Source organism: Peromyscus maniculatus, chromosome 7, assembly GCF_049852395.1.
Source record: "Peromyscus maniculatus bairdii isolate BWxNUB_F1_BW_parent chromosome 7, HU_Pman_BW_mat_3.1, whole genome shotgun sequence".
Lineage (NCBI taxonomy): Eukaryota > Metazoa > Chordata > Mammalia > Rodentia > Cricetidae > Peromyscus > Peromyscus maniculatus.
The window spans coordinates 51,989,988-52,017,622 of NC_134858.1; the positions used below are offsets into that span (position 1 = coordinate 51,989,988).

General features: G+C 42.7%; 1 protein-coding gene across 8 annotated transcripts; it reads left to right on the forward strand.

Moving 5' to 3' along the window:
* On the forward strand, positions 1–27,632 carry Hykk (hydroxylysine kinase). 8 transcript variants are annotated; one of them, XM_042280962.2, is made up of 6 exons: positions 18–138; positions 432–513; positions 3,198–3,548; positions 4,861–5,000; positions 15,107–15,290; positions 25,237–27,632. In XM_042280962.2, exons 3-6 carry the CDS (start codon positions 3,203–3,205, stop codon positions 25,695–25,697), a joined length of 1,131 nt encoding a protein of 376 aa, XP_042136896.1. In that variant the 5' UTR covers positions 18–138; positions 432–513; positions 3,198–3,202; the 3' UTR covers positions 25,698–27,632. The 8 variants fall into 8 exon arrangements, with proteins under 8 accessions (XP_015860149.1, XP_042136896.1, XP_006971636.1 ...); XM_076576306.1 differs by lacking the exon at positions 25,237–27,632 and adding an exon at positions 20,725–20,856 and having other exon boundaries at positions 52–138; XM_042280963.2 differs by having other exon boundaries at positions 63–128.
* The last annotated feature ends 3 nt before the right edge of the window (positions 27,633–27,635 follow it).

Consider the following 27,635-nt stretch of genomic DNA (forward strand, 5'->3'; position numbering starts at 1 on the left):
GGGATGTGGGCGGGGCCAATAGGAAGGCGGGGCTCGCGGCCGCGGGTCGGGCCCCACCTCCCGCACCGTGGCTTCTGGCTTGCTGAGCGAGGACAGCGGGTCTGCTTGGAGACGTCCGATCGCGGCGGGTGAGCGGAGGTGGGTGAGGCTGAGATGCTCCCGGGGTCTCCGTGAGGGGACGTCCCTGAGAGCGGGCGGCGGGCTCCTGCTGCCCTAACGCTCCTCACATTCGCTGCGTGTTGACCGGGCAGCTCACTGTCCAGCCGCACAGCTGGGCTGAGATCTCAGCGCAATCCTGAGGGTCCCACCCTCCGCGGGCCTGCACGGTGCGGGGTGGAAGCCATCCCAGAGGCTCTCCTGGACCTAACTGACTCAAGGACAGGAACCCAGCTATGGGCCACCTCCCTCCCATCGTTGTCCTTTCTCCGCAGCTAGACCACTGGAGAAGCGGGTAGTGCTGCGTCCAGTCGCCCTTGGAAGACGACTGTGTAGAGTCCCTGCAGCCTGTAAACTGTGAGTGATGGCAACCATGGGCTCACCAAATAGATGCAGGCAATACATAATTGCCTGCTTCCCAGCCTTGGAAGCTCATAGCAGAAAGGGTCGCTGAAGACCGACTTGGAAGAAGTGCTAAGGCAGAGTTCCCGGGACTTTGTTAACACTTTAGGAGAGTCCGAGAGGAAAGACGGGTTTCTGTTTTGTTGTGGTGGTTTTTTCTGGTGTACCTTGCACAAAGTGCAGAGTGTAAGGTCCACTCTCTGGTCATTCCCCTTTGGTTCAACAAAGATTATGGAGTATAGCGCCAACCCCCTGGTTAGAAGCCCTTGCTGTTTGAGGGTTTTTTCGGGAGCTAAATATTGCTGGTAAGAAGTACATTAACACCTATACAGGATTTGGATTCGCCCTCCATCCTCTCCACACATACGGGGCACATTTGGTTAAAATGGAAATCTCCGATAAAAACATTTCTATGTGTGTATTTACTTTCAGGGGCAGGTTTCAATGTGTGCCTTTTCTTTCATGATGTGGAGTTCTTCGTGTATACAACAAAAAAGCAAATATAAGCTCAAAAGAGAACTTTGAACCGCTTAGAGACTGGTGCTAGAAGGGACTTGTATAGATGACGTTCCTAAACTCTTTTAGAGGCCATATGGCTGCAGTTTGAGAGGTTGGTAGCCCAGCTGGTGCCAGAACAACTTTTTGTAGCTCAGCACCTGTTTAGTGGACCGGGTTGTCTTGTGAGCAGACCTGCCAATAATGCCTTGTCCTGCTTTAGCAAGCAAGGCTCTGCAAAAAGATGCTTCCCAAATTCCGTTCAAGGTCATGGGGACATTTTCTGCAGACGGGCCTTCACTAATTGCCTTTAACAGTCTTTTCAATTTTAAGAACTTTTTCTTTTTGAGACAAGTCTTCCACTGTAGCCAGGGCTAGACTAGAACGCAATAGGTAGTCCGGACTGGCCTTCAACAAGCAGCAGTCTTTCTGTCCCTGTCTCTGGATTGGTGGGACAACAGATGTGAGCCACCACCACACCCAGCTCCCTATCAAATTCCTCTCAAGTTCTTTTAATACCCTTAAATACTTTCAGAGTTGAGAGGATTTTTATCTTGGAATTAGTGCTTCAGTTCACATTACATTGTGAACACTGGCCTTGTTTTATATATATATTCAGGAGGAATGTTTAAAATTCCTTGTAAAGTCTTAAGGCCAAAAGCAATGTGACAGGATGTATTAGTTTCCAGAAGTTTCAGGTGCAAAGATTGTTTTGAAACCCTGTTTAGTCTTTGTGACAATATGTTTAGCAAACAACACCTGAAGAGCTTAATTTGCTTCTGAAAGCAAATAATATGGTCAGAAGGTAAACATGAGAAGAGATTGTCAAGAATACAACAGCTTGGCTGGGGACATGGTTTTGCCTGGTAGAGTGCTTGCCTAGCATGCATGAGGCCCCGAGTTTGATCCCCAGCACCAAATAAGCCAAGTGTAGTGTTACATACCTGTAATCTCAGCATTTGGGAGGTAAAGGCAGGAAAATCAGAAGGTCAAGGCTATATGGCGAGTTCAAGGTTAACCTATACTCCATGAAACCTTGTCTCAAAAAACAAAAACAAACATAAAAGAATGCAACAATTTAGAATTGCAAGCACATACCATCAAGCCTGGCTTTTTATGGCAGCTGTGGATGCAAACGTCATGCTCACATGTTGGTCACCTTACCCTGTGAGCCATATTCCCAGCCCCCAGAGCTGAGTGCTCAATGGAACTTTTTTTTTCCCTTTGGTTTTTTTGAGACAGGGTTTCTCTGTGTAGCTTTGCGCCTTTCCTGTTACTCAGTAACCCAGGCTGGCCTCGAACTCACAGAGATCTGCCTGGCTCTGCCTCCCGAGTGCTGGGATTAAAGGCGTGTGCCACCACCGCCCGGCGTCAATGGAACTTAGTACTAGTTTTGGACACATCTCTTGATTTCTTTGAACCTACATCCCCTGTAAAGTTGATAGACAAGAGGAAGGATTGAATTGGATGATAACAAAAATGCCTCTGTGACATGTTTGTCCTTAGAACTATACCTTCAATTTGGGAGGGGAATTTCAAAATGCTTTATGACACAAGGATTCACTCGCCAACATATCTACTTCGGTTTTGTTTGTTTTATTTGAGACAAGCTCTCCCTCTATCGCCTGGCCAGCCTAGAACTTGCTAGGTAGACCGAGCTGGCCTGGACTCGAAACAGTCCTCCAAGCCTCTGCCTTCCAAGCACTGGGTTACATACATGAGCCATTATGGCCTGATAGAACATCAATTTGTTTTTCTTTTGAAGATTATTTTAATTCTTAAATGTCTCTGTGTGGCTATGGTGTATGTATAACTGCAGCTGCCTACAGAGTCCAGAAAAGGGTGTCAGATGCCCCTGGAGCTGGACTTACAGGTGAATATGAGCCACTCACTGTGAGTGCTGGAGACCAAACTCAGATCTCCTGAAAGAGTAACAAGTGCTCTTAACTGTGGAGCCGTCTCTCCAGCCCTAGGACATCTTCTTCTTGATCTTATTCACTAATTTAAGTTTTTAAACGTTATAAATAAAAATCAAGAAGCATAGACTCCATATAGAGAAACAGTGGTCTGTCTTGAGAATAGTAATTCAAATAAATAACTGTCGTTGTAATATGTCTCTCTCCTGGCTGTTATTTTTCCCCTAGACATAATGTCAAGTGGAGATGGCCGGCAGTCACGGGCTTTTACCAAACCTACTTTTACTGAGGCACAAGCCTCTGCACTGGTAGAATCAGTATTTGGGTTCAAAGTCTCTAAGATCCAGCCACTCCCTAGCTATGATGACCAAAACTTTCATGTTCACATTTCAAGAACCAAAGACACTGCAGATGACCCCGTTGAATATGTCCTCAAAATAAGCAACACAGAGTCCAGTCAGACTCGAGACCTGATTGAGATGCAGAACCATATCATCATGTTTCTGAGAGAAGCTGGATTTCCAACAGCATCTGTGTGCCGAACTAAAGGGGACAACACCATCTCACTCGTGTCCGTTGGTAAGAGATCCCCTGTGCATCATATCACTGCTTCTGGGCTACAGGTAGAAGAAGTGTGGTGTCAAAAACAAGTTCACACCGGGCGGTGGTGGTGGTGGTGGTGGTGGTGGTGGTGGTGGTGGTGGTGGTGGCGGCAGCAGCGGCAGTGATGCCGGCGGCGGCGCCATGCCACGTCTTTAATCCCAGCACTCGGGAGGTAGAGCCAGGCAGATCTCTGTGAGTTCGAGGCCAGCCTGGTCTACAAAGTGAGTTCCAGGAAAGGCACCAAAACTACACAGAGAAACCCTGTCTCGAAAAACCAAAATAATAATAATAGTAATAATAATTTCACAATTCCAAGTGGAGATATAATTTGGAAATGATTTGAGTTGAGATCTAGTATAAAGTTAAATTTTCTGTTTATAAATATCCTGATAAATAGTAACTAAGGTGCCTGTGAAAATCAGGAGAACATGTTCTGTTCTTACTTAACACAAAAAGATTAAATTTGTTGCTTGGGATTGAACCCAGGCCCCTGCACGTGCTGTGCAAGCACTCGGTAGGCAAAGTCACTCCTCCAGCCCCGGGGGCGTCTCGTTATTTAAGAGACTGGTTGCATGTGCTGGTGCGGTGCCGCTGCGGTAAGAACAGGAACAGGCCATCAGGCATTTAAAACCCGGTTCGCCATTGCTGTGTGTGAGCTCAGACACAACACTTGAGTGCAAGGCTGCAGGTTCTCATCTGTGGGGCTCAGCCTGTGCCCTTTAAAGAGTGTTGATCTCAAGCAGCCGCTTGACATCAGTTTCTTGGGATTTTTTGAAGTGTGAGGTCTCCACCATCTTCTTGTCTCTTGTTTATCTCTAACTTTTTAATTTGTATTGCTCCTAACAACTGAGATGAGACCCTTTCCAGCACCCCCCTTCCCCCAGGAATAGATAGGAGAGCTGAATTGCAGATACAAGATGCACTTCAGTTTGCCACCAAGAAACCTGTGGTTTATGGAACGTTCCTTTTTTATGCCTGTGGTTCCTCATTGCAAGTGTATATGAAAGTGTGGATTTAAGGCATTCATTTACCTAGTAAGTAAATGTCTCCTTGGAGCTAAGGCCTGCATAGTTGGAGCTGTCTGAATGTGTAAATGGTTTGCTTGTCTTTCTGTTTGCCTTGACCCCCTCCGCCCTGTCTCACGGAACATTGCAGAGTAGTTTTAGCTTTGTGCATTTCCCCTCCTACCCCCAAATTCCTTTTCCTTTCACTGGCAATTCTAAAGGAAAAATAGCTACTGTTGTTTTTTCAAGAATGATTGACAGGACGTGTCACTCCTTCCCTCTAGACAGTGGATCTGAAACCAAAGGCTTCTTGGTGAGAATGCTCACCTACCTCCCGGGAAGACCCATAGCTGAGGTCGCCATCAGCCACCAGCAGCTGTATGAAATAGGAAGGCTAGCTGCCCAGTTGGATAAAACATTGGAGGTAAGATATGGGGTCTCACTTTGTTTGTAAGGGATTTTTGTTTGTTATCTTTGTTGTTGTTGTTGTTGTTGTTTGTTTGCTTTGAGATAGAATCTCACTGGGTAGCCCTGGCTGGCCTGGAACTCACTATGTAGACCAAGCTAACCACAGAGATCCTCCTGCCTCTCTGCCTTGAAAGTGCTGGGATTAAAGGATTAAAGATATGCACCCCACCATATCTGGCTAGTGATGAGATTCTTAAGAACAATATACTTTATTTATTCATTTTCTTTGAGACAGGTCTGTACAGAACAGGGTGGCCTCAAACTCACTGTGTCACTGAAGACTACCTTGAACTCCTGATCCTCCTGCCTCAGTCTCCCGAGTACTGGATATATGATTTTATAGTTTATATGATTCTGGGAGAGCTTCATGCATGCTAGAGAAGCACTCTACCATCTGCGCTGCCTCCCCAGCAGATTTATTCATCTTTTATTCTTGATGTCTGTCACTGTACATTTGACACACTGGAAGACTTAGTTGTTCAAGAGTAACTCCAAGCTTCTTCTAAAGTTAGGAGTGCATTAGTGAGAGAGAAAAGGAGGAAGGAGGACATTCCAGGTGAAGGGATGAGCACATGAAGTACAAGGAAGGACCATATTCTGGAACCGCTGGGTAATTCATTGTGGCTGCAATAGACAAGGGTGACAGATGAGGCAGGCAAGAGATAAAGTTGAAAATATAAGGCGGAGTCAGATTCTAAGACACACATTCTGTGACAGTAAGAAGTCAGTTTGTCCCGAACAGTTGGGAGGCTGATACAGAAATCTCTTCAGTTTGTGCCACCTAGACTAACAACTACATTGTAAGACCGGGCCTTCCCACCCTCAAAAAGTAAGGAGTCTCAGCTGTATCTTACAGGCAGTAGAGATCCTTAGGAGGATTTTCTTCACATGCAAAACCTAATTATAGCACTCTGGGAGGCAGAAAGGTGGGGAACATCTAGGAAGCTAATTCAACAGTCAGATAATCAATAAGTAGTAAAAACTGATGAAGGGCTTGAGTTAGGGAAAGGTCGGATGTGGTGGTGTACACCTTCAGGCCCACCACTTGGGAGGCAGAAGCAAGAGGATCACCACAGGTTCAAAGCCAGCCTGGTCTACATAGTGAGTTCATAGGTCAGGACTCTGCAGCTAGACTCTGTCTCACAATAAACAAACAATTTTAAAGTTTCAAGAGGTTTAGAAGACAATGCAACCATATTGGGTGATTGTTTTAGAGTTAAGCTCATGACCAGGGAAGGCTTGAGCAAGGCATGGATTCTAACCTCGGCTTATTGGGATACAGTTCCATTCAGAAGCAAGAAGCAATTGTAAGAATTAAGTAAGAGAGGAAAGGGACAGAGTTAATTGTTTTATTCTCAGAAACATATTTGTAGTCTGCTAGAAATTAGCGAACAGAAAACAGAATGCTGCTTTATGTGGCAGTTATTACACTTGAAATGTTTCTCATAGGAAGAATTCTTAGGACCTTACTTTTGTATTGGTTTTCCTGTTTGTTTTTTATGCAGTCTGACAGTGTTTACCAGGCATGGTGGTGTATGCCTGTAGTCCCAGCACTTAGGAGGCTAAGGCAGGAGGATTGCTGAAATTAATTCAAGCCTAGCTTTGGCTATGTTCTGACACCCTGACTAAAAGCAAACAAAGAAAGATACTGAGAGTCTTTGCCATTTAGTTGACATATTTAGGCCACTTTACTTTTTTTCCCAGTGGGGTATGTGTGACCATGTCCAGCTCCCACATGGTTCTTGTGCTTGACTTCCACTGGACTTCCTGGAGGAGACGCAGTTAGGTTGATTGGAAGCCATTTAACTCTTTTGTGTCTTGATTGTAACCTTTGATAGGTGGGACCAGGCCTGGGTTTACTCTAAGAATTGTGTAATGTAAACCCCTTCTGAGTTCTCTGCCATCATCCTATAGACTGGATGTTTCCCAGAGTGGTTAGTAGCCACAGACACTGCTCCAGTCTTGTGTCCAATCCCATCCCTTCCAGACCTTTCATTCCTCAGACGTAACATGTGGGTCACAGACCCAAATTCAATGAGGACCTGGTGGTCTCTCTGCAGCTCTGACCTTGGGAGTCTGTCCCGCAATCTCTAGCCACCTTGCTCTTCCTGGACTCTCAGCTCTGTGTCTTCAACTCACTGAGCGTTCTGGGCTCTTCCTGGGTCTCCCCTCCGCACTGAGTCCTCTGTCAAGGTAGTGAGTGAGGACAAACTCGTTTTACTTGTCTGTTTTCATTCTTAATGCCAGTGATTTAAATTTTGTTCAGGGCTTTAACTTTTACAACTGGGCAAGCCAAGTTTGTTACTCCTCTTGGCCAGAATATCAAGGCCATGTGACCATCTACACAGTATTGATTTACCCTGCTGTCCTAAATTATAAATGACTCATTTATTTTCTGGTTAAACAAAAACCCTTTAGTGATTCATTATTTAAGAACAACCAGTAAAAATACAAAGAAAAATTAAAAGTTGGCAGTAAACCCATTCTCTGGAATTGATGTTCAATAAATATTTATAACCTTTTTCTACTGCACTGTGTTTACTTATTCAACAAAAATTGTCTTTTTTTTCTTATTCAACAAAAATTGTATTGCATATAGCTTTGGGTAGCAACCATGTTAAACATTTCAGTCAGAACACTTTGTATTAAGTTGGAGCAAATCCACTTGTGGACGTTCATTAAAATGTCCATTCACGGGGCTTCAAAGATGATGCCATTGGCACAACCATCAAGATGTGAATTAGGATCCTGATACCCACATGAAAGACTGGCAGCTTATCTCCCAGCACTGGGGAGGCAGAGACGGAGAGTCCCCGGGGCTCCCTGGCCAAATTGGCAAGTCCCAGGGTCAGTTAGGGGCCTTGTCTCAAAAACCAAGATGGAGGGTCTGGCAAAACGGCTGAGCAGTGAAGGTCCTTGCCACCAAGCTTGAGACCCACGTGGGGGAAGGAAAGAATGGACTCCCACAAGTTGTTCTCTGACCTCCACTCTTATGCCGTGGCACACTCACACACATACACGAGTTTTCTTATGTGTCTATGTGTGTGTGCAACATACATAATCCATGCACGCGTGTGCACACACATACACATGTAAATAAATAATTTTAAAAAATAAAATAAAATGAAGATCAACTGAGGAAGGTGCCTAGTGTTGACCTCTGGCCTCAAGGTAAACACATGCACACATGAGCATGTACACAGACATGTACACACACACACACATACACACACACACACACACACAGGACCCACTTATGGATATCAATATACTTGTAATTTAAGTAGCTATTTTACTTTCATTTGCTCAAGACAGGGTCTTTCTGAAAAAAGATTATTTATTTTATGTGTGTGAGTGTTTTGCCTGCATCTGTGTAAGTGTCCTGCATGAGCCAGTTGCCTAAGGAGGCCAGAAGAAGGTGCTAGATCCCCTGGCACTAGAGTCATGGATGGCTGTGGATGCTGGGAACGGAACTCCAGTCCTCTGCAGGAGCAGCCAGTGCTCTTAACCACTGAGCCATCTCTCCAGCCCCTGTGACAGGGTCTCATTATAGATCCCTGACCTGGAACTCACTGTGTAGACTGGATCGGCCTTAAACTTGCAGCAATCCTCCTGCCTCTGCCTCCTGAGGACTGGGATTATACACGTAGGCCATCATACCTGGTTTAAGTGTATTTTTAGAAGATTTTTCTTCATATGTTAACCTTATTCAGAAAAAGCTTTGTAGTGGTTACAATGTTCTGTATTGTATCTATATTGTCTCTCTGGTGTCCTCAAAGTATCTCCCAAATATGCCGTTTCAATAAGTGTCTCTTACATCTTTCTCCTTTATCATTTAAAAATAAATGTGTTGTGATATAACTAAGGTATACAGCATGTTATGAGATGCATATACATGTACATATACATACACATACACATACACATATACATATACTAGAAGAGCTGCTATAGTGCCTATCTTCAGATCACTGCACTGACGGAGCCGTTTCCCCAGCCCAGGGATTGTTGAGTTTTTCCTATGCCGAAGCTTCTAGACTGATATAATCCCATCTGTTTATTCTTGCAGTAGGTATGATAGGCAAGAAACCATTGACAAAGCCATTGTCAAGGAGTTTTATGATTTCAAACCTTGGCATTTGGGTCTTTTGTCTATTTGGGGATGATTTTTGGATATGGTATAAGATACATGTCCAGTGTCGGTGCTTTCCCTGGTGAAATCCAGTTTTCCCAGAACTGTATTACAGACCCTTATCGTCTCCCTCTTCCGGTGATACTCAGTTAACTCCTGTACTTCATTCCTTCTCTGCCATGGACTTGCTTAGCCAAATGCTGACCGAGGACACTTAGCAGCCTTGGTATTCACGTAGTTAGATCATTCAGCTTGTTAGTCTTAAACATTTACTACTGGGCTGGAGAGATAGCTCAGAGGTTAAGAGCACTGACTGCTCTTCCAGAGGTCCTGAGTTCAATTCCCAGCAACCACATGATGGCTTACAACCCTCTGTAATGAGATCTGGCGCCCTTGTCTGTATATATAGTAAATAAATAAATCTTAAAAAAAACGAATACCCTTTAAAAAAAAAAACAAAAAAAAACATTTACTACTTTGCTACTCTCATTTCTCTCCAGAGACTGTAAACAATTTGCCTTTTACTAAATATTTGCTACAGTGTAAACTTTGGCCGACACACACCCCTCTTTTTTTTTTTTTTTTAAACCTGGCTGTAATGACTATAATGAACATAATAGTACAGATTTTCTTTCTAGACAGAATTTTTTGTTTTTTGGGTTTTCTGTATAGTCCTAGCTGTCCTGGAACTCGCTCTGTAGATCAGGCTGGCCTCAAACTCACCTAAATCCACCTGCCTCTGCTTCCCAAGTGCTGGGATTAAAGGCTGGGCCACCGTCGCCAGCCTAGTACAGATATTTTTATGAGGTTGTAACTTCATTTTCCTTAGGTATGTGCCCCAAAAAGGTTGAACTGAAGGGTCACATGGTAGTTCTGGTTTTGGTTTCTTTAGTACTTTTCCATGCTGTGCTCTATAGTGACTGTACATTCTTGTCAACAGTATACACAGGTTCTCTTTCTCTGTACCCTCCGCACACTGGTTATCACTCGTATTTCTGATAGTGCCTGTCTTCATGGGTGTGAAGTGATATCTCATGGTGTCTCCAGTTTGTATATCCCTGATGGTTGTTGATGGTGACCACCTTTTCAAATGCTCATTGAAGATTTTTGTATTGTCTTTGGGAAAAAAATGTCTATCCTAGTCTTTTGCTTATTTTTAAATTGAGTTATATTGTTTTTCTTGTTATTGAGTTTACTAGTTCTTTACAAATCTTGCATACTAGCACTTTCTCTACATCTTTTTCCTGAACTATTGATTGAGATTAAAATTGTTGACTTTGTGTGTGAATATGTTCACGTATGTACATGTTGTATGGGTGCGTACTTATATGTGTGCAAGTACTTGTCAAGGCCAGGGTTGATGTCCATGTGTTCCTTGATTGTTCTCCATGGTTTTTTGTTATTATTTAAATTTTTCACATTTATTTTGTGTGTGTGTGTGTGTGTGTGTGTGTGTGTGTTTATGTGTGTGTGTTCATGCATACCATTGTGCATATGTAGAAATCTGAGGTGAGGACAATTTACAGGAATCAGTTCTCTTCTACTGCATTGGCTCCAAGATTCAAGCTCAAGTCATCAGCCTGGCAAATGCCTTTTCCTGGGAAACCATCTTACTAACCCTCCACCTTATCTTTTGAGACACGGCTCTCACTAAGCCTGGAACTTTCCAGACTGCTGCAGTGGCTGGCCAGCAAGCCTCAGGGATCCTCCTGTCTCCATTTCTCAGTGTTGGTGTTTCAGGCCTGTGCCTATCTGCACTGCACTGCACTGCACTGACGGAGCCAGTTCCCCAGCCCAGGGATTGAGTTTTTCCAATGCCGAAGCTTCTAGATTGATATAATCTCAATTATGTCATATTTGCTCTAGGTATGATAGGCAAGAAGCCACTGACAAAGCCATTGTCAAGGAGTTTTATGATCTTGGCATTTGGGTCTTTTGTCTTTTGGGGGTTGATTTTTGTATATGGCATAAGATACATGTCCAATATCATTGTTTTTCATGTTGAAATCCAGTTTTCCCAGAACTGTATTGTAGCTAGAGTTTTCCTGCCTGGCCCACAGTCAGGACAAATCTCTGTCACCCGCCAGTCCCACAGCCACTCAGACCCAACCAAGTAAACACAGAGACTTACATTGCTTACAAACTGTATGGCCGTGGCAGGCTTCTTGCTAACTGTTCTTATAGCTTAAATTAATCCATTTCCATAAATCTATACCTTGCCACGTGGCTCATGGCTTACATGCTGCTTGTCATGGCGGCGGCTGGCAGTCTCTCCCACTCAGCCTTCCACTTCCCAGAATTCTCCTCTCTCCTTGTCCCATCTATACTTCCTGCCTGGCCACTGGCCAATCAGTGTTTTTACCCTTGTTGAGCACTACTTGGTACTGGGCTTTTAGGGTTTTTCATGGATGCTCTGCACTGTTCCCTGAATTCTTTTGTCTGGTTTCATACCAGTAACATGTTATTTTTCCTTCTGTTTGTTTTCTGATGCTGGGTATTAAACCCAGGGCAACCTTCATACTAAGCACATGCTTTACCACTGATGTATATGCTCAGCATTCATACTGCTTGGGTTATGATAACTTTGTAATATAATCTCAAATCAGATTAAATTCCTCTAACTTCGCTTTTCTCCTCAGAATCACTCCGGATATTTGGACTCTTTCATAGTTTTATACAGATCTTAAGATGTTTTTTTTCTATTTTTGCAAAGGACGTTATTGGGATTTTGACAGGACTTTCATCAACTCGTTTATCTATCACTGCTCTCTCCTGTCAGCCTGTTTACGGCTTCACTCACAGGCCTCGTCCTCCTGAAGCTTCCTCTCCTCTTTCTCTGCTTGAGATGGCAAGTGCGGTCTCCGAGGCGACGCCTCCTCGTGCCGAGCACTTGGCTGTTCAGTGGTCACCTGCGGCCCTGCTGTGCACCTTTCCTGTCACGTGGGGGACAGGAGCGCTCTGGGACACAGAGAGCGACTTTCCGCTTGGCGTCACAGTGCCTTCTGACATTTCATCCCCACGGCCTATGCCCTCACTGACCTCCGCCATGCTGTGACAGGCGGAGTCCCTTAACCCTCCTGTAAGTACCAAGAGCTACGGAGTCTATGACACTGCAGAAGTGTGCTGTTTCAGTCCTGTCCATGTGGCAGAGGCCGTGATTACTCTGTGGAGGAGATAGTTGGGCTACTGAAGATTCCAGCAGCTTCCAGGCCTAGGGGATCCAGAGTAGACAGGAGCCCTGACATCATAGGGACTGGAACTGAGACATTCATAAGTCACAGGACCAAGTAATACTGGAGTTTGGTTGACAGATGGGTTGGAGGTCAGGCTCAGGAGATTCAAGTGTGGGGAAGAAGGAAACATAGAGCAACCCAGTGAATAGGATTGTGATCTGAGCTTTGTACTAGAGGAAGCAAAGTGCTTAGGAAATAGGAGCTCTGGTGAGAGAGAGTGCGAGGGTGATGACTGGGAGGTCGGCTGACGTGAATTAATGAAGAGCACTGGTTAAACTGCCAGCAATCCAGACTGCTGTGCAAGGAGTCGAAAGCAAAGAAAGGCCAGGGAAGTCAGGACGATGAGGTGCAAAATCCGTGTTTTTGAATATTCAAACCTTTGGATGGAGGACATAATTCCGAGATAGAGTGCTTGTCTAGTGTGTGGAAGGCCCTGGGTTATCCCCCAAACAAGCGGACTAAACACAAGGCACTTGTGGAGTGCCAACATGTATGAGGTTTGTTTCCGGTCTCGGTCAATCCATGACTGACTGACTGACTGGGGAAACTGAGATCTGAGATCTTCTGTGGCCTGTTTGTAAGCAGGGGGAGGTGGAACTGTGATGTGTGTGACTCCGTCCAATGCTCTTTCCTCTGCCGCCATGAGAGCTGAGACAATGTCGTGTGGGTGTGAGGGACAACAGCACCAGCATTGTAGGGGCTAACCCTAAACCTACCTAAGTAGACTGTAGTGGAAACCCCAAAAGACTGCTGTATTTAACGTATTTAACAGTGCTCTGTCTGTGTGTACACCTGTAGGCCTGAAGAGGGCATCAGATCCCATTGTACATGGTTGTGAGATTTTTTTTTTTTTTTTTTTTTTGACAAGGTCTCACTATGTAGCTCTGACTATCCTAGAACTCATCCTGTAGTCCAGGCTGGCCTGGAACACACAGAGATCCTCCTGTCTCTGCCTCCCAAGTGCTAGGATTAAAAACATTTGCCACCATACCTGGCTTTGTTATATTTACTAAAAAAAAAAAAAAAAAAAAAAAAAAAAAAAGGCACTCATGAGGCAGAGCCAGGCAGATCTCTGTGAGTTTGAGGCCAGTCTGGTCTACAGAGCGAGATCTAGGACAGGCACCAATACTACATAGAGAAACCCTGGTGGTGGGATCAGAATCCATTGCTGGTGCATGAGCGGACTTTGTGGAGCCCACTACCTATGATGGGACACCTCGTGCAACCTTGAGGCAGGGGGAAGGGCTTGGACTTGCCTCTACTGGATGTGCCTCCCCATGGGAGGCCTTGCCTTCTTGTGGGAGGGAGTGGGGGATGGGTTGGGAGGGGAGGCTGGGGGGGCGGGAGGAGGGAAGAGGGGGATCTTTGGTGTGTAAAATGAATGAGAAGATTTTACTAATAAAAAAAGAAAAAAGAAAAAATAAGTCCACACGCACACAAAAAAGATGGAGAGATGGCTCAGTGCTTAATTAAGGGCATATACTGTTCTTCTAGAGGACCCAAGTTCAGTTTCCAGTACCCACCTGGGTGGTTCACAACTGCCTGTGGACTCTGGGTACCTGCATTCACATGCACATAGCCACACAAGACACACACATATATGCTCAGACATATACATACAGGCAATTAAAAATACTAAAGGGAGGCTGGAAAGAGTTCGGGAAGTGAAGTGATGTTCCATGCTTCGTGCAGAAGCATGAAGACTTGAATTGTCTTCCCAGAACTCACATAAAAATACCAGGCAAGGCGGCAGGCTTATAATCCCAGTGCTGTGGAGGGAGAGGCAGGAGGATTTCTGGAGTATTGGCTTAGCCTCATTGGCAAGCTCTAGACCAATGAGAGAATGACACGTGAGGTTGACCTCTGACCTCTACAGACCAGTGCACACATGCATGTGTACCCATAAACACATGCATTCAACATAAATGTGCACCCACCCACCCCCATACACACCAAATAAAAATAAAAGTAACATGTGAGATTTGTAAAAAGGACTCTGAGTCGCACTGGACAGCCTGGAAGGAGAATTTCACTCCTACCGTTATCTCTGTTCAGAGTCAGTCCTTCTCCAAAGCCACTGCTCCCGGTATTTCAGTGCTTACCCTCTGTTTTCGTGATCAGCAGTGATGAGGAGATTGAAAAGTGGTTTCGTGAGGAACAGTTGAAGGAACTAGAGAGTTTTCATCTCCGAAGAGAAGATGCCGAGGGCGCTGGTGTGCTGTCCTGAGAGCAGCTGCCAGGCCTGGGGGACCCAGAGCAGAAAGGTACCCTGTTACAGATGGACCCACAGCACGGACACCACAGGAGAAGCCGAGGTTAGCCCAGTGAGAGGAAGAAGAGCCGTCTTAGGGGACAGTGCCCCCCATGAATGCACTCCCATAGAGAGCTGTGGAACACTGGAGAAAGGAAGTGGTCGGGAAGTCTGCGCAGAGGTGCTCTTTTAGTGGAAAGGAGACTCTAACATCACTGTGGAAAAGGGCATTCTGGAAGAGAGACACGGCATATAACCAAGACGCTGAGGCTCCCTGGACTCCAGGGAGGCCAGAGTGACGGAACCAAGTGATAAAAGATACAGTGGAGAATGACAGGGGCCAGCTGTGCCTAGTTTCACCACGGCAATCAAGGGTAGGACATTGCTCATGCTAAGGACTCTGCCGTCTAAGCTACATCCTATCCTGTTTCTTGCTTTTCATCTAGGAATTTCATCATCCAAAGTTAAATCTTCTCCATCGGGAGAACTTCATCTGGAATCTGAAAAACGTTCCACTTCTAGAGAAATACATGGGTGCCCTGAGCCAGAATCGAAACCGGGAGATTGTTGAACAGGTCATTCAGCTGTTCAAAGAAGAAGTAATGACCAAATTAAGTCATTTTCGAGAATGTGAGTATTTTCCCAATCAAAGCTATGTACTTTTCTCAACCTTTAAATTGGCAAATTCCATACTGTCAGGAAAATATGGAGGTACAACTTCAATTTATCACATTATATGGTGGTCTCGTTTGTTCCTATTAGTTTTACAAGAATGGTATCTTCACCACTCTTCAAATCGCCGTCTTTGAAGTTTGCTTTTGTTGTTGTTTGGCCTGTGCAGTCTGGGCTGGTCTTGAATTCACAGAAACCCTCCTGCATGAGTCTCCTTATATAAACTTGACCAAATAATGCCAGTTTCCCAAAGAGGTTGTATGAACTCACACCCCTCTCACCAGGGTGCAGACATCCCACTGCACTACCATCTTCTTTTTGTGACATATTTTCCGTCTATTTTCATATTCTAGTTTCTCATTGTAGTTTTAAAATACATTTCTCTATTGAGTTGGATATATATATATATATATACACATATATGTGTATATATATTATATATGTGTGTGTGTGTCTTCTTGTGAAGTGCTATTAGAGTCTTTTGCCTACTTTTCTGTTGATATTTTTTATGTTGTTGATTGATTGATGAAAGTTCTAAACATATTCCAGATGAATCCTTTGTAGTTATATGTGTACAAATGTTTCTCCCATTCTGTGGGCCAATTTTAATGATTCCAAATATTTTAATCTTAGTAGAATATAAGGCTAGAAGTTCTTCCCCAACATATTGTCAGTTTCATCATCCTACATTTTATATTTTTGCATTTTATATTATGTCTATAATCCATCAGGTTTTTATATACAATATGAATTTGTCCTATAGATAATTTTTCACACCATTGTAAATTACAGATACCTTTTCCTCTTCTCTGTTTTGTAATATCACCTCTATTATGATCAAATGTGATTTGGATTATTTTATTCTTCTGGTCTAGTTATTTATCTCTATACTCATACAATAAGTGTCAGTTCAGTTTATATCTCTGTTCCATTGTTCCTGATCCTCTTTCTCCCTCCAAACAGTCCACCTTCTGTAGGTGGATTTGCCCTGTCCAGACTGCCTGCTCCCAAACTGACACTGAGACTTAATCTTACTTACAAATGCTTGGGTGATAGCTCAGGCTTGTTACTAGCTAACTCTTACATTTAAATTAACCCATATTTCTTTTTTTTTTTTTTTTTTTTTTTTTTTTTTTTTTTTTGGTTTTTTCGAGACAGGGTTTCTCTGTGTAGCTTTGCGCCTTTCCTGGAGCTCACTTGGTAGCCCAGGCTGGCCTCGAACTCACAAAGATCCGCCTGGCTCTGCCTCCCGAGTGCTGGGATTAAAGGCGTGCGCCACCACGCCCGGCTTTAAATTAACCCATATTTCTTATCTATGCTTTACCATGTGGCTCATTTTCTACACACCCTGATTTTTCAGCAGCTGGCTGGCTTCTCCTCTGACTCCACCCTTCTTCTTCCCATCATTCTTCTAGTTTGGTTGTCCCACCTATAATTCCTGCATGACTGCAGGCCAACCAACTCTTTATTAAGCCAATCCAAGTGACAAATCTTCACAGTGTACAAAAGGATTGTTCCACAGCAACCTTCTGCTTCCATGAAACATGTATCCTATTACCCTCTCCTTCCCCTTGTACTCTCTTCCTTAAGATCCCTTCTTCCCTCTCTTGGGTTTCCTTCTAGATTCATGTCCTACAACACACACACACACACACACACACACACACACACACACACACACACACACCCCACACAGATTAAATCTAGAGTCTACATATGAGAGAAAACATGCAGTATTGTCTTTCTGAGTCTGGTTTACTTCACTTTAATATAATAATCTCCAATGCATCCATTTCCTAGCAAATATCATGATTACATTTTTATTTATGGACAAATAAAATTCCATTATGCACGTGTACTATGTTTTCTTTATCCATTTATTTTTTTTAAAGATTTATTTATTATGTATGTGAGTGTTCTATCTGCATGCATGCCTGCGCACTAGAAGAGGACATTAGATCCCACAATAGATGGTTGTAAGCCACCATGTGGTTGCAGGGAATTGAACTCAGGACCTCTGGAAGAACAGACAGTGTTCTTAACCTCTGAACCATCTCTCCAGCCCCTTCATTTATTTGTTAATGGATATCTAGGGTGGTCCCATTACCTAGTTATTGTGAATAGTTGAGCAATAAACATGGAGTATACCTTTGTGTATACTGGTTTTGAAGCTTCTACTTTAACAATCATTTATATTCACATGTCAATAACCAAGAAAGATCACACTCCACACCACCTCTTTAAAAAAATAAAGAGTATAGTCCAGCATATTCCTAGGTAGGAGAACTTGTAAGTGCCCTAAACATTACTACACAATTTTAATTTCTTGAACTTTAGTTTTTGAATAGAATAGAACATATCTTCCCATCTTGTTCTTTTATATGAGTCTTAACTGCCAAGTGTGGAGGCAGAGGCAGGTAGATCTCTCTGAGTTCAAAGCCAGCTTGGTCTACAGAGGGAGTTCCAGGACTGCCAGGGCTGCACAGAGAAACCCTATCTCAAAACAAAACAAAACCAAACAAGAGCATGAACTGTTTTTTCCTTTTGTATTTCCATATCAGTTTTATGATCAGCAAGCCATGTGTTTAAAAAAAGTCCATTGATACTTTGGATTTTGATTGTTTTGTAGTTAAATTTGAATAAAATGGTGATTACAGTATATTTATATTAATAAAACTAGTCTAATCTATGAACAAAGTCAGTCAGCGTCTCCATTTACATATACCCACAGGAAATCTTTGTCTCTAAGATATAGACAAGTAAACATGTAGACATTGAGTTTTATGTCTCTAATGAGGAATTACACAATAACCATTTTTAAATTGTATCATTTATTTGGGGATGCACATGCTGTAGCACATATGTGGAGGTCAGAGGACAGCTTGAAGGGCTTGGTTTTCTCCCTCTACTTTGTGGGTCCCTGGGTTGAGCTCAGCTTGCCAGGCATGGCACCCAGTTTCTTTACCCATTGGGCCCGCTCATTTGACAGTGCTGTAGGTCAATTACAGGACTCTGCGCATGCTGGACAAGTGCTCTACCACTCCTATATCTCAAGCCTCTGCTACTATACTCTTCTTCATTTAATATGTTTGATTTTAAAAACACTAATATTTTATTTCATGATCCACGTTTTCCTTGTTGCTGATATTTCAAAGTGGTGCTTTATTGCATCCATGAGATGGTCTCCACAGGTGACGGGCAGGGAAATGAGCCATGAAGAGGTGAGAATGAAAACTCGGTTCAGATTGACTTTGTCAACCTGGATCAAACCTAAGAGAGTCTGATGCCAGGCAGTTTATTGTCAGTACATTTAAACACAGTATAATTTGGGCGGGGGAGGGGGGCTTCCTGGTGTAAGTAATACTCTCCCAAGTGCACAAGGAAGCATAATTACATCAAAACTCAACTCAGGGTACATATCATTTCTTCCAAGAAGATGGGTTCTAGAATAGGCTACCTGTACTAGTTTAAGAGCCTAAGGAAGGATCTGACATGGTCTCAGTCATATAGATAGCACAGAAGTCATGTGCACTATTAGCCGCCTCTGATGCTGGTTGTGGGAACTTGGGGAACCTCTGCATATACAGATAATGTAAGGGTCACTTAGACTATTAGGTATCTCTGGTCCTGGGTGTGGGAGCTCTGTGGGGTAAGGGGCTGGCTGTAAGGCTCGTTTAGATTACTAGCCTCCTCCAGTCCTGGTTGTAGGAGGTTGATGTGGCCTGGCCCAACAGATAACACAGATCACCAGGCATTTTCAGATTTCTGGATAGAAGAACAGGTTTTATATCTTTCCCATTGGAAAAAAAGATCCTGCATGCTTAACATTCCTGGTTTCTCTAAAGATATATTAGCACAAGGATCTTTGTGCTGTGCTCCTAACACATCCATAGATTTTATTTTTTCATTTATATTTGTGTGTGTGTGTGTGTGTGTGTAAACCACATTCAGGTAGCCATGGAGGCCATAAGAGGGTATTAGATCCCCTGTAGCTGGAGTACCCAACCCATGTGGGTGCTGGGAATCAAACTCAAGTCCTATGGAAGAGCAGGAAGTGCTTTTAACCACTGGGCTATCTCAAAAGCGCTCAACATCAAACACATCATTTAAATAATTTATCTCAAGATGTTTCAGAATTTGTATGTATATAACAAAATCATCTGAACTGTTCTATAAAGGAAGAATTTTTTTTCTCTCAAGTACAGGCTTTCCATATAGACCAGCCTGACCTTGAACCTACATTTCTCGTAGTTCAGCCTACCAAACTCGGGTTACAAGTGTGTAAAACCACGCCAAGTGAGACAGCCCTTGTATTTGTTTTTATCTCACTAAACATTCTTGCATATCTACCCAAGGAAACTCTTACAGTGTTAAATTATTTTATTTATTTATTGTGCATGTGCACACATGTGCTTGTGTGTGTGTTGGGACATGCATGTGCCAGGGTATGTTAAGTGGAATTCATAGGACAGCTTTTGAGAGTGGTCTGTTCCTCCACTTGTGAGTCCTGGGGATGGAGCGCAGGATATCAGGATTGCACAGCACAAGCACTTTTACCCAGCAAGCCTTCTTGCCAATCCTCAGTGTTTAACTGTTGACTGTGATAGCCAGGCATGGGCGCACGCCTTTAATCCCAGCACTCCGGAGGCAGAGGTAGGAGGACTTCTGTGAGTTTGAGGCCAGCCTGGTCTACATAATGAGTTCCAGGAAAGCCAGGGCTCATAGAGCGACTCTGTCTCAAGACCCTGTTAACTGTGATGTTGTTTTAGTTTCTTGTTACTGTGAACATCTTTTATATGGTTAAGGAAGCTTCCCTGTGTTTCTGGTTCGCTAAGAATTCGTATGAAGATGCATGCTTATTTGTCCTTACATCTGTAAGTCTTGATTGTATCTAACATTAAATCAATGTTGCATTCCTAATTTAAACCCAATGTGGTCATTGTATTGTTTCTGTTTCCCTCTTTATTATGTATCATCCTTTTCAATTTGCTAATGTTTTATTATGGCTTACATCTACGTTCCTAAGAAACAGTTCCTTACAGTTTTCCCTTTATAATACCCTTGTATGGGCTTAGACGCATACAGTTATTTAGGGAGTAGGGCGGGGCTGGCAAGATGGCTCAGCTATTAGAGCGCTTGCTGCTCTGCCAGAGGACTGAGTCAGTTCTTAGCACCCATGTCCGGTGGCTCACAACCCCTTGTACTCAAGCTCCAGGAGATCCAATGTCCTCCTCTGGCCCGCGAATGCAGCTACACACATGTGGCATACACACGCTCAAATATAAATTTACAAAATAAATACTGATCTTTTTGGAACTATGACAACATTTTCTTTTCGCATTGTTTGAGGTAATCTTCCACTGAGTCAGTTTAGTGCTGTGTTTTTCTTTAGGGAAGTTTTACATTTAGCAAACTGAGCGTGGTGGCCCCACCTGGAACCCCAGCACGTGGGAGAAGACAGAAGGATAAGGAGTTTGGGCTTATCTCCAGCTACATAGCAAGTTCAAGACCAGCTTAGCTACGTGAGTCCCTGTCTCAAACAAAAAGCCCTAGAAATGATTAAAATTAGCAATTTTATTTCATATATATATATATATAACTATTTAGATTTTTGCCATATTTAGCAAGTTATATTTTTATAGAAATTTATTTAAACTTTGTATTTATAACTACAAGCTTTTAAAAAGTATCATTTATTTTTACCTACTTTTTTACTTTTTTGAGATTTCATTTTACTTTATATGTATGAGTATTTTGTTTACATGTATGTCTGTGTACTACATGCATGCAGTACCCAGGGGAACTAGCAGAGGATAGTGGATCCTCTGGAACTGGAGTTATAGCCAGTTGTGAGCCATCTTGTGGGTTCTGGGAATGGAACTCGGTTCCACTGGAAGAGCAGCCAGTGCCCTTGACCCCCGGAGCCATCTTTCTAGCCCTGTTTACTTATTTTCTAACCTGCTCAGGTCTTTAGTAGTATCTGTCTTTCTGTTCTGAATACAGATTGCTGGCACCTCTTCTTCTTTTTCCGAGACAGGGCTTCTCTGTGTAGCCCTGGCTGTCCTGAAACTCACTCTTCAGACGAGGCTGGCCTGGAACTCACAGAGATCTGCCTGGCTCTGCCTCCCAAGTACTGGGATCAAATGCATGCACCGCCGCTGCTGCCACCGCCACCGCCACCGCCACCGCCAGGCTAGGGAAGGGCATTTTCAAGGCCCTCTTTATTGCATCTTAAATTACTTATATTATTACCTGTTTTTTTTTCTAAATGTTTCCTGTTTGCTTTAAAAAAAAAAAAAACAACTTCTTGAAATAGGTGCTTAACTCATGATATTTTTGTGTTCTTTTTCTTTGCCCTTATTTGGACTACAAAATTAATTAGAGCATAAGTCTTGGTTTGTGATGGCCTGCATCCATTTTTATTCCAAACATGGATGCTGTTTTCCTTAGCTTCCCTTCCTCCTCCTCCCACCTCCTTGTGTGTGTCTGTGTGTGTGTGTCTGTGTGTGTGTGTGTGTGTCTGTGTGTGTGTGTGTGTGTCTGTGTCTGTGTCTATTTGTGTTTGTGTGTGTTGAGAAAGAGTCTTGCTATATAACCTTGGCTGGAACTCATTGTGTAGACCAGGCTGGCATCAAGTTCATAGAGACCCATTTTCTCTGCCTCCCAGTGCTGGGGTTAAAGACATGCTCCACCATGCCCTGTTCTTTTTTGCTGATATTCGAATTTAAAGTTTGTTTGTTTGGGAAAAGGTGCTGTTTGGCTTAAGACTACAAAAACTTATTCCAGCTAGGGATAGTGGGGCACAGCCACAAGCCCAGCCCTTGGAAGGCTGAGACAGGAAGAGAGAGAGGGAATTTGAGACCAGCCTGGAATACATAGCAAGAGCATGTTTCAAAATTTATTCTATTTTGAGATATTTATTATTTATCAAAGAATATGTTGTTAATCTTTTTTAAATTGAAGATAATATATCCCTTTATATTTTTACAGCGTTATTGGAATATAATTCACAGAAGATACAATGTTTCTATTTATTTGTACAATTCCATGATTTGATAGATCCTCAGGGTTGTGCAGACATTGAATATCTAATTGTAGAACATTTCATTTCCACAACGAGAACCTTGTACCCTGTAGCAGTCAATTCTATTGCTTTTAAACTAGAAACATGGGGTCAGTTTTTGTTCGGCTCTTTTTCTGTCCAAGCGAGGAGGTGATATTAGATTATTCCTCCTGCTTTGTTTCTTATTGTTTCTGTTTGCTTTAGGCTGCCACCGTTTTGTGGTCTTCATTATTGCTCATCTTCATTATTGCTGAAGCCACTTTTCATCAGCTGCCTGGATGTCTTAGTCAGCTACCATTCAAAGCACTGCTCTTGCAAATACAGCTATCTACAGCTATAAGAGAAACTGTGCACACCAAGTCCTAATACATACTTTTCATTTAGTTTTAGATATTTTGTAACTCATTTTAGAGTATCTTCTTTTCATCATATTTAGAGATATAAATTATTTCCTCCATAATATGATGAACTTTTTAGTTATCTTTTCATTGCTGATTTCTGCTGTAATTGCATTTTGGGTTAAGAAGAAACATACGTTAGCCAGGCATGGTGGTGCACACCTTTAATCCCAGCACTTGGGAGGCAAAGGCAGGAGGATCTTTGTGAGTTTGAGGCCAGCCTGGTCAACATATGGAGTTTTAGGACAGCAAGGACTACATGGAGAGATTCTGTTCCAAAGCAAACAAACAAACAAAAATAAAACATATTATATATCACTGTTGTTCAATAGGATTCCAAAAAATAAGTGTCTATCTCTATTGTCCAGTGAAACCGTCATCATGTGGCTAATTAATACTTGAAATATGGCTTGTTCAACAAAGGAACTGGGCCATTCCATATTATTTAATCTTTTTTAAAATGATTTATTTGTTTTTTATTTCATATGCACTAGTATTTTGTCTGCATATATGTCTATATGAATGTGTCAGATCTCCTCATACTGGAGTTACAGTTATGAGCAATCATGTGAGTTCTGGGAATTGAACAGTCTCAAATCTTTTTTTTTTTTTTTTTTGGTTTTTCGAGACAGGGTTTCTCTGCGTAGCTTTGTGCCTTTTCTGGAGCTCACTTGGTAGCCCAGGCTGGCCTCGAACTCACAGAGATCCGCCTGGCTCTGCCTCCCAATTCAAATCTTAATGAATATCTGTGGTTAGTGGCTGTGAGTTTGAACAGGACAAGTCTATATGACTTCAGTCGTTAACATTTATTTTATAATACTTAAATCTTTATGATGTGATGTTTGTTACATTTTTGTAAAAAACTCCGTGTTTGATTAAAGTGAAAATATATCTGTAATTTTGGGGTGTGTGCCCATTAAGTCAAGTTTGTCAACCATGTTGGTGAAATTTTCCATATCTTTTACTGACCACTTTTGTCTGTCTGTTCCAACAACCACTGAGTAAAACATACTTTAATATCCTGTGGTGTGGATTTTCTGTTTTTCCCTTGTATTTCTGTCTAATTTTGCTATATATATTTTGAATTAATTCTATGCTACATTTGTGTTTCAGAAATGTATAGTTTAAACTGTATGGTTTACAATAATGTTCATTGGTATTACTCAATGTGTTATACATGTTAATTAAGCATAATTTAGACAAACCTAATCATATAGAAGTTAAGCTGAGCATGGTGGCTCCCACCTCTACTCCCCGCACACGGGAAACTGAGGCAGAAAGATTGTCATGAGATACAGGCCAGTTTGAAACAGTTGTCTAGTTCAAGAAAAAACTTATTAAGTTAAAAAGATACATTCCATATCACCTAATTACTATAAGGCATGCGACTCTCAGTGGTTTGTTGCTTGTGAACAAACTAATAACATCTAAATTCTAGACAGTAGCTTAAATCAGTGTTTTCCAAATTGCCCACGATAAAGACAAGTTTGGGGTTTTGTTTTCTCCCATTGCGATTTGATGCATGGTTCTACTGGACATGCCTGGGTCATAGCTTGTACCACACGCGACTAACTACACCAGACAAACTCCAAGTGGACCATGTTCTGATCAACCAGGCCAACTAACTATACTAGACAAACTCCAAGTGGACCATGTTCTGATCAACCAGGCCAACTAACTACACTAGACAAACTCCAAGTGGACCATGTTCTGATCAACCAGGCCAACTAACTACACTAGACAAACTCCAAGTGGACCAAGTTCTGATCAACCAGGCAGGGCCATGTATCTTGCTCTTGGATGTCAAATTGCTAAAAACATTTTCTTTTCTTGAGATTTAGTTATTTATTATGTATACAGCATTCTGCCTGCAGGCCAGAAGAGGGCACCAGATCTCATTATTAATGGTGAGCCACCCTGTGGTTGCTCGGAATTGAACCCAGAATCTCTGGAAGAGCAGCCTGTAACCTCTGAGCTATCTCTCCAGCCCCACTATAACAACACTCTCGGCTGGTCTTGAACTCACAGAGATCTGTCTGCCTCTGCCTCCTGAGTCTGGGATTAAAGGTGTGCATCATCACAGCAGGCCTATCAGAACTTGTTAAAACCTAGATATAAATAAAGGCCCGTATGTTCCATGTAAGACCTGTAATGGTACAAACGTGATTCTGTTCCTTCTCAACATCTCTGGCTTTGAGCAGTCCTCCAGTTTGGGATTTTGCAAGGACCGCAGTCTCCCCCTTGCCCTCTGCACTGGTGAGGAGTGAAAGCAAAAGAGCCGAGCTCTGCCTGTGTCCTTTCCAGGAGAAATAGCTTCAAGAAAACCGTTTGTTCTTTTATCTCTTAGTTTTGCTCATCAAATTCTTTAGGTGGCTTTGCTTTAAAAAGAAAGAGAATGAGTTGGTATTTTCAATAACTTTTTACGTGATTTTTCTAATTTCAGGTATCAATCACGGTGATCTTAATGACCATAACATCTTAGTAGACTCCAGCAAGTCAGCCTCTGGAGATGCTGTGTATCAAGTCTCTGGGATTTTAGATTTTGGTGACATGAGCTATGGCTACTATGTATTTGAAGTGGCCATCACCATCATGTACATGATGATTGAAAGCTCGAATCCTATACAGGTCGGAGGTCACGTCCTCGCAGGGTTTGAAAGTGTGATCCCTCTGACCGCGGTAGAGAGGAGCGCTCTGTTTTTACTTGTGTGTAGTCGGTTTAGTCAGTCACTTGTCATGGCCGCGCACTCCTGCCAGCTGTACCCAGAGAACAAAGACTACCTCATGATTACAGCGAAAACTGGATGGAAGCATTTACAGCAGATGTTCGACATGGGCCAGAAGGCCGTAGAACAAATCTGGTTTGAAACTGCCAAGTCTTATGAGTCTGGGATCTCCATGTGACCAGAGAAAAGTTTGTATTTCCTTGGCAATCAAAACTCAGTTAGGCCCAGATCAAATTCATGAAGGATTTTCCGGCACAATTAAAAATGAAATGGTAAAACAGATCCATTCTAACTATGAAGAGGCAAAGAAAAGTCTAGTTTTTACAGCAATCTTAGGACCGCCTTTTACACTTAAGAAAGCACTACGTTAGAAACACTTTCCTAGTGTGCCAGACACTGGGCTCAACCTCAGCACTACAGAAAAGAAAAACACATGCACAACTAATCATGTCTTTCTTCAGGTCTTGTTTGCCTATTACATGAACCATATACGATGATATGTGATTTGTAATCAGTCTCTCGAAGTCTATAACAGTCCTTAAATCAATAACTTTTAAACTGTGAAAAGAATATATATGTATAGCTCTATATTCACATATTTTAAATAATCCACATATTTTAAACACCTATCCTAAGCAGTACTAGTTCTGTGAACTCTGACCTCACCTCTCTAGAATCCCATGGCATTCTGTCTTTTTTTGTGGCATTTCACTGTCTTACCTGCTTCTGGTTGTGGAGTCATCTAGCCTGTATGTACATTTGACCATGGCAGAGACCACGAGAGACTTATGTCTGTGTGTCTCTTCTTGCACCTGTGATAGTGCCTCTCCCACAGAAAGGTCTTTGGACACATTTACAAAGTGAACACATTCTAAAGGAAAGATGTTGTGGTGCCTGCCCTAGGGGAGAACACAGGTGGGAGTCATGAGAAAAACATTTATGACCACTGAGAGTAGCTGCAACTGGCACCCCAGAGACAGACACTAGACAACAGTCGAACTACATGGAAGCAGATGCAGACGTCAGGCAAGGCCGTCAGCCCTGACACCAGCAAGGCTCCGCTGCAGATCGGGGCTCACTATACTGCCTGTCTTAAACGCCTTGGTTCTCACAGTCCTCCTGTTCAGCCTCCAAGTGCAGGGCCATAGCCATACACCAGATGTTCTTCATTCTCTATAACTGATTCTTTTGATAGGGATCTGTAAAATTAGTGAACTGAAGCTCATTGCACATCTGTCTTAAGTTTTACCTCAGTATTTCCTTTACTGATTTCTTTTCGTGTCTCTCTAAGCAGCTATTTACTTATTCTTGTAGGGTGGGCTTTTTTTTTTTTTCCCTTCCCTGTATTGAGACCGGATTCCACCATGTTATCCATACTGGAATCAAGCTGTCAAACTCCTGGGCTCAAGTGATAATCCTGCTCACGAAGCAAGTAGCTGGGACTGTAGGCATGTTTATCACACTCTGTCCATTCTGTTTGGTTTAACCACACACCTTCTACAGACACTTTCCCCATATCAGTCAGTGAGCCCTGCCGCTTTAACAAATCAGGATTTTGGGTCAACAACCTGGAGTAGCCCTGTCTTTCCTGCTTCGTAAGTTTTTCAGTAGTACATACTCTAACCCAATGTGCATTGAACATTATTTAATACAGAACAGAATCATATGGATATTCTGAAAACAGAGCTTTTTAAAGCTGAATTGACTCAAAAGAGAGCCTAGGTTTAGATCTTAAATTAGGTCTTTGGGCTGTGACCCCTGCTCCTAATCACTACAGAATCCCATACTACTTCTGCCTCCCCTCTCCTGTTCTTACACACTTACACACACACACACATACACATGTACACACACCAATTGAGATTATTCACATGTGAAACACTTAGGATTCTCACATTTAAGGTTCTTATTTAACTTGGCTTATCAGGAAACTAGGGACCAGAAAAATGGACCAAAACTTCGGTTTCTCTCTAGACCAGTGTTCATCCTGTTATACAGTGGAACCCTGCAGGTTTCTCTCTGGATTGTTCTTGCTAACAGGGATCCCTTCACTAAATTCCTAATGCAAACATTGCTGATTTCTGTTATCATATTAAATATATACTACATTGTATGG

Coding starts and splice junctions, on each gene's coding strand:
- Hykk (XM_016004663.3), top strand. CDS start 3,203: ATGTCAAGTGGAGATGGCCGGCAGTCACGGGCTTTTACCAAACCTACT. Junction 3,549..4,860: donor CATCTCACTCGTGTCCGTTG/GTAAGAGATCCC, acceptor CCTTCCCTCTAG/ACAGTGGATCTGAAACCAAA. Junction 5,001..15,106: donor AGTTGGATAAAACATTGGAG/GTAAGATATGGG, acceptor CTTTTCATCTAG/GAATTTCATCATCCAAAGTT.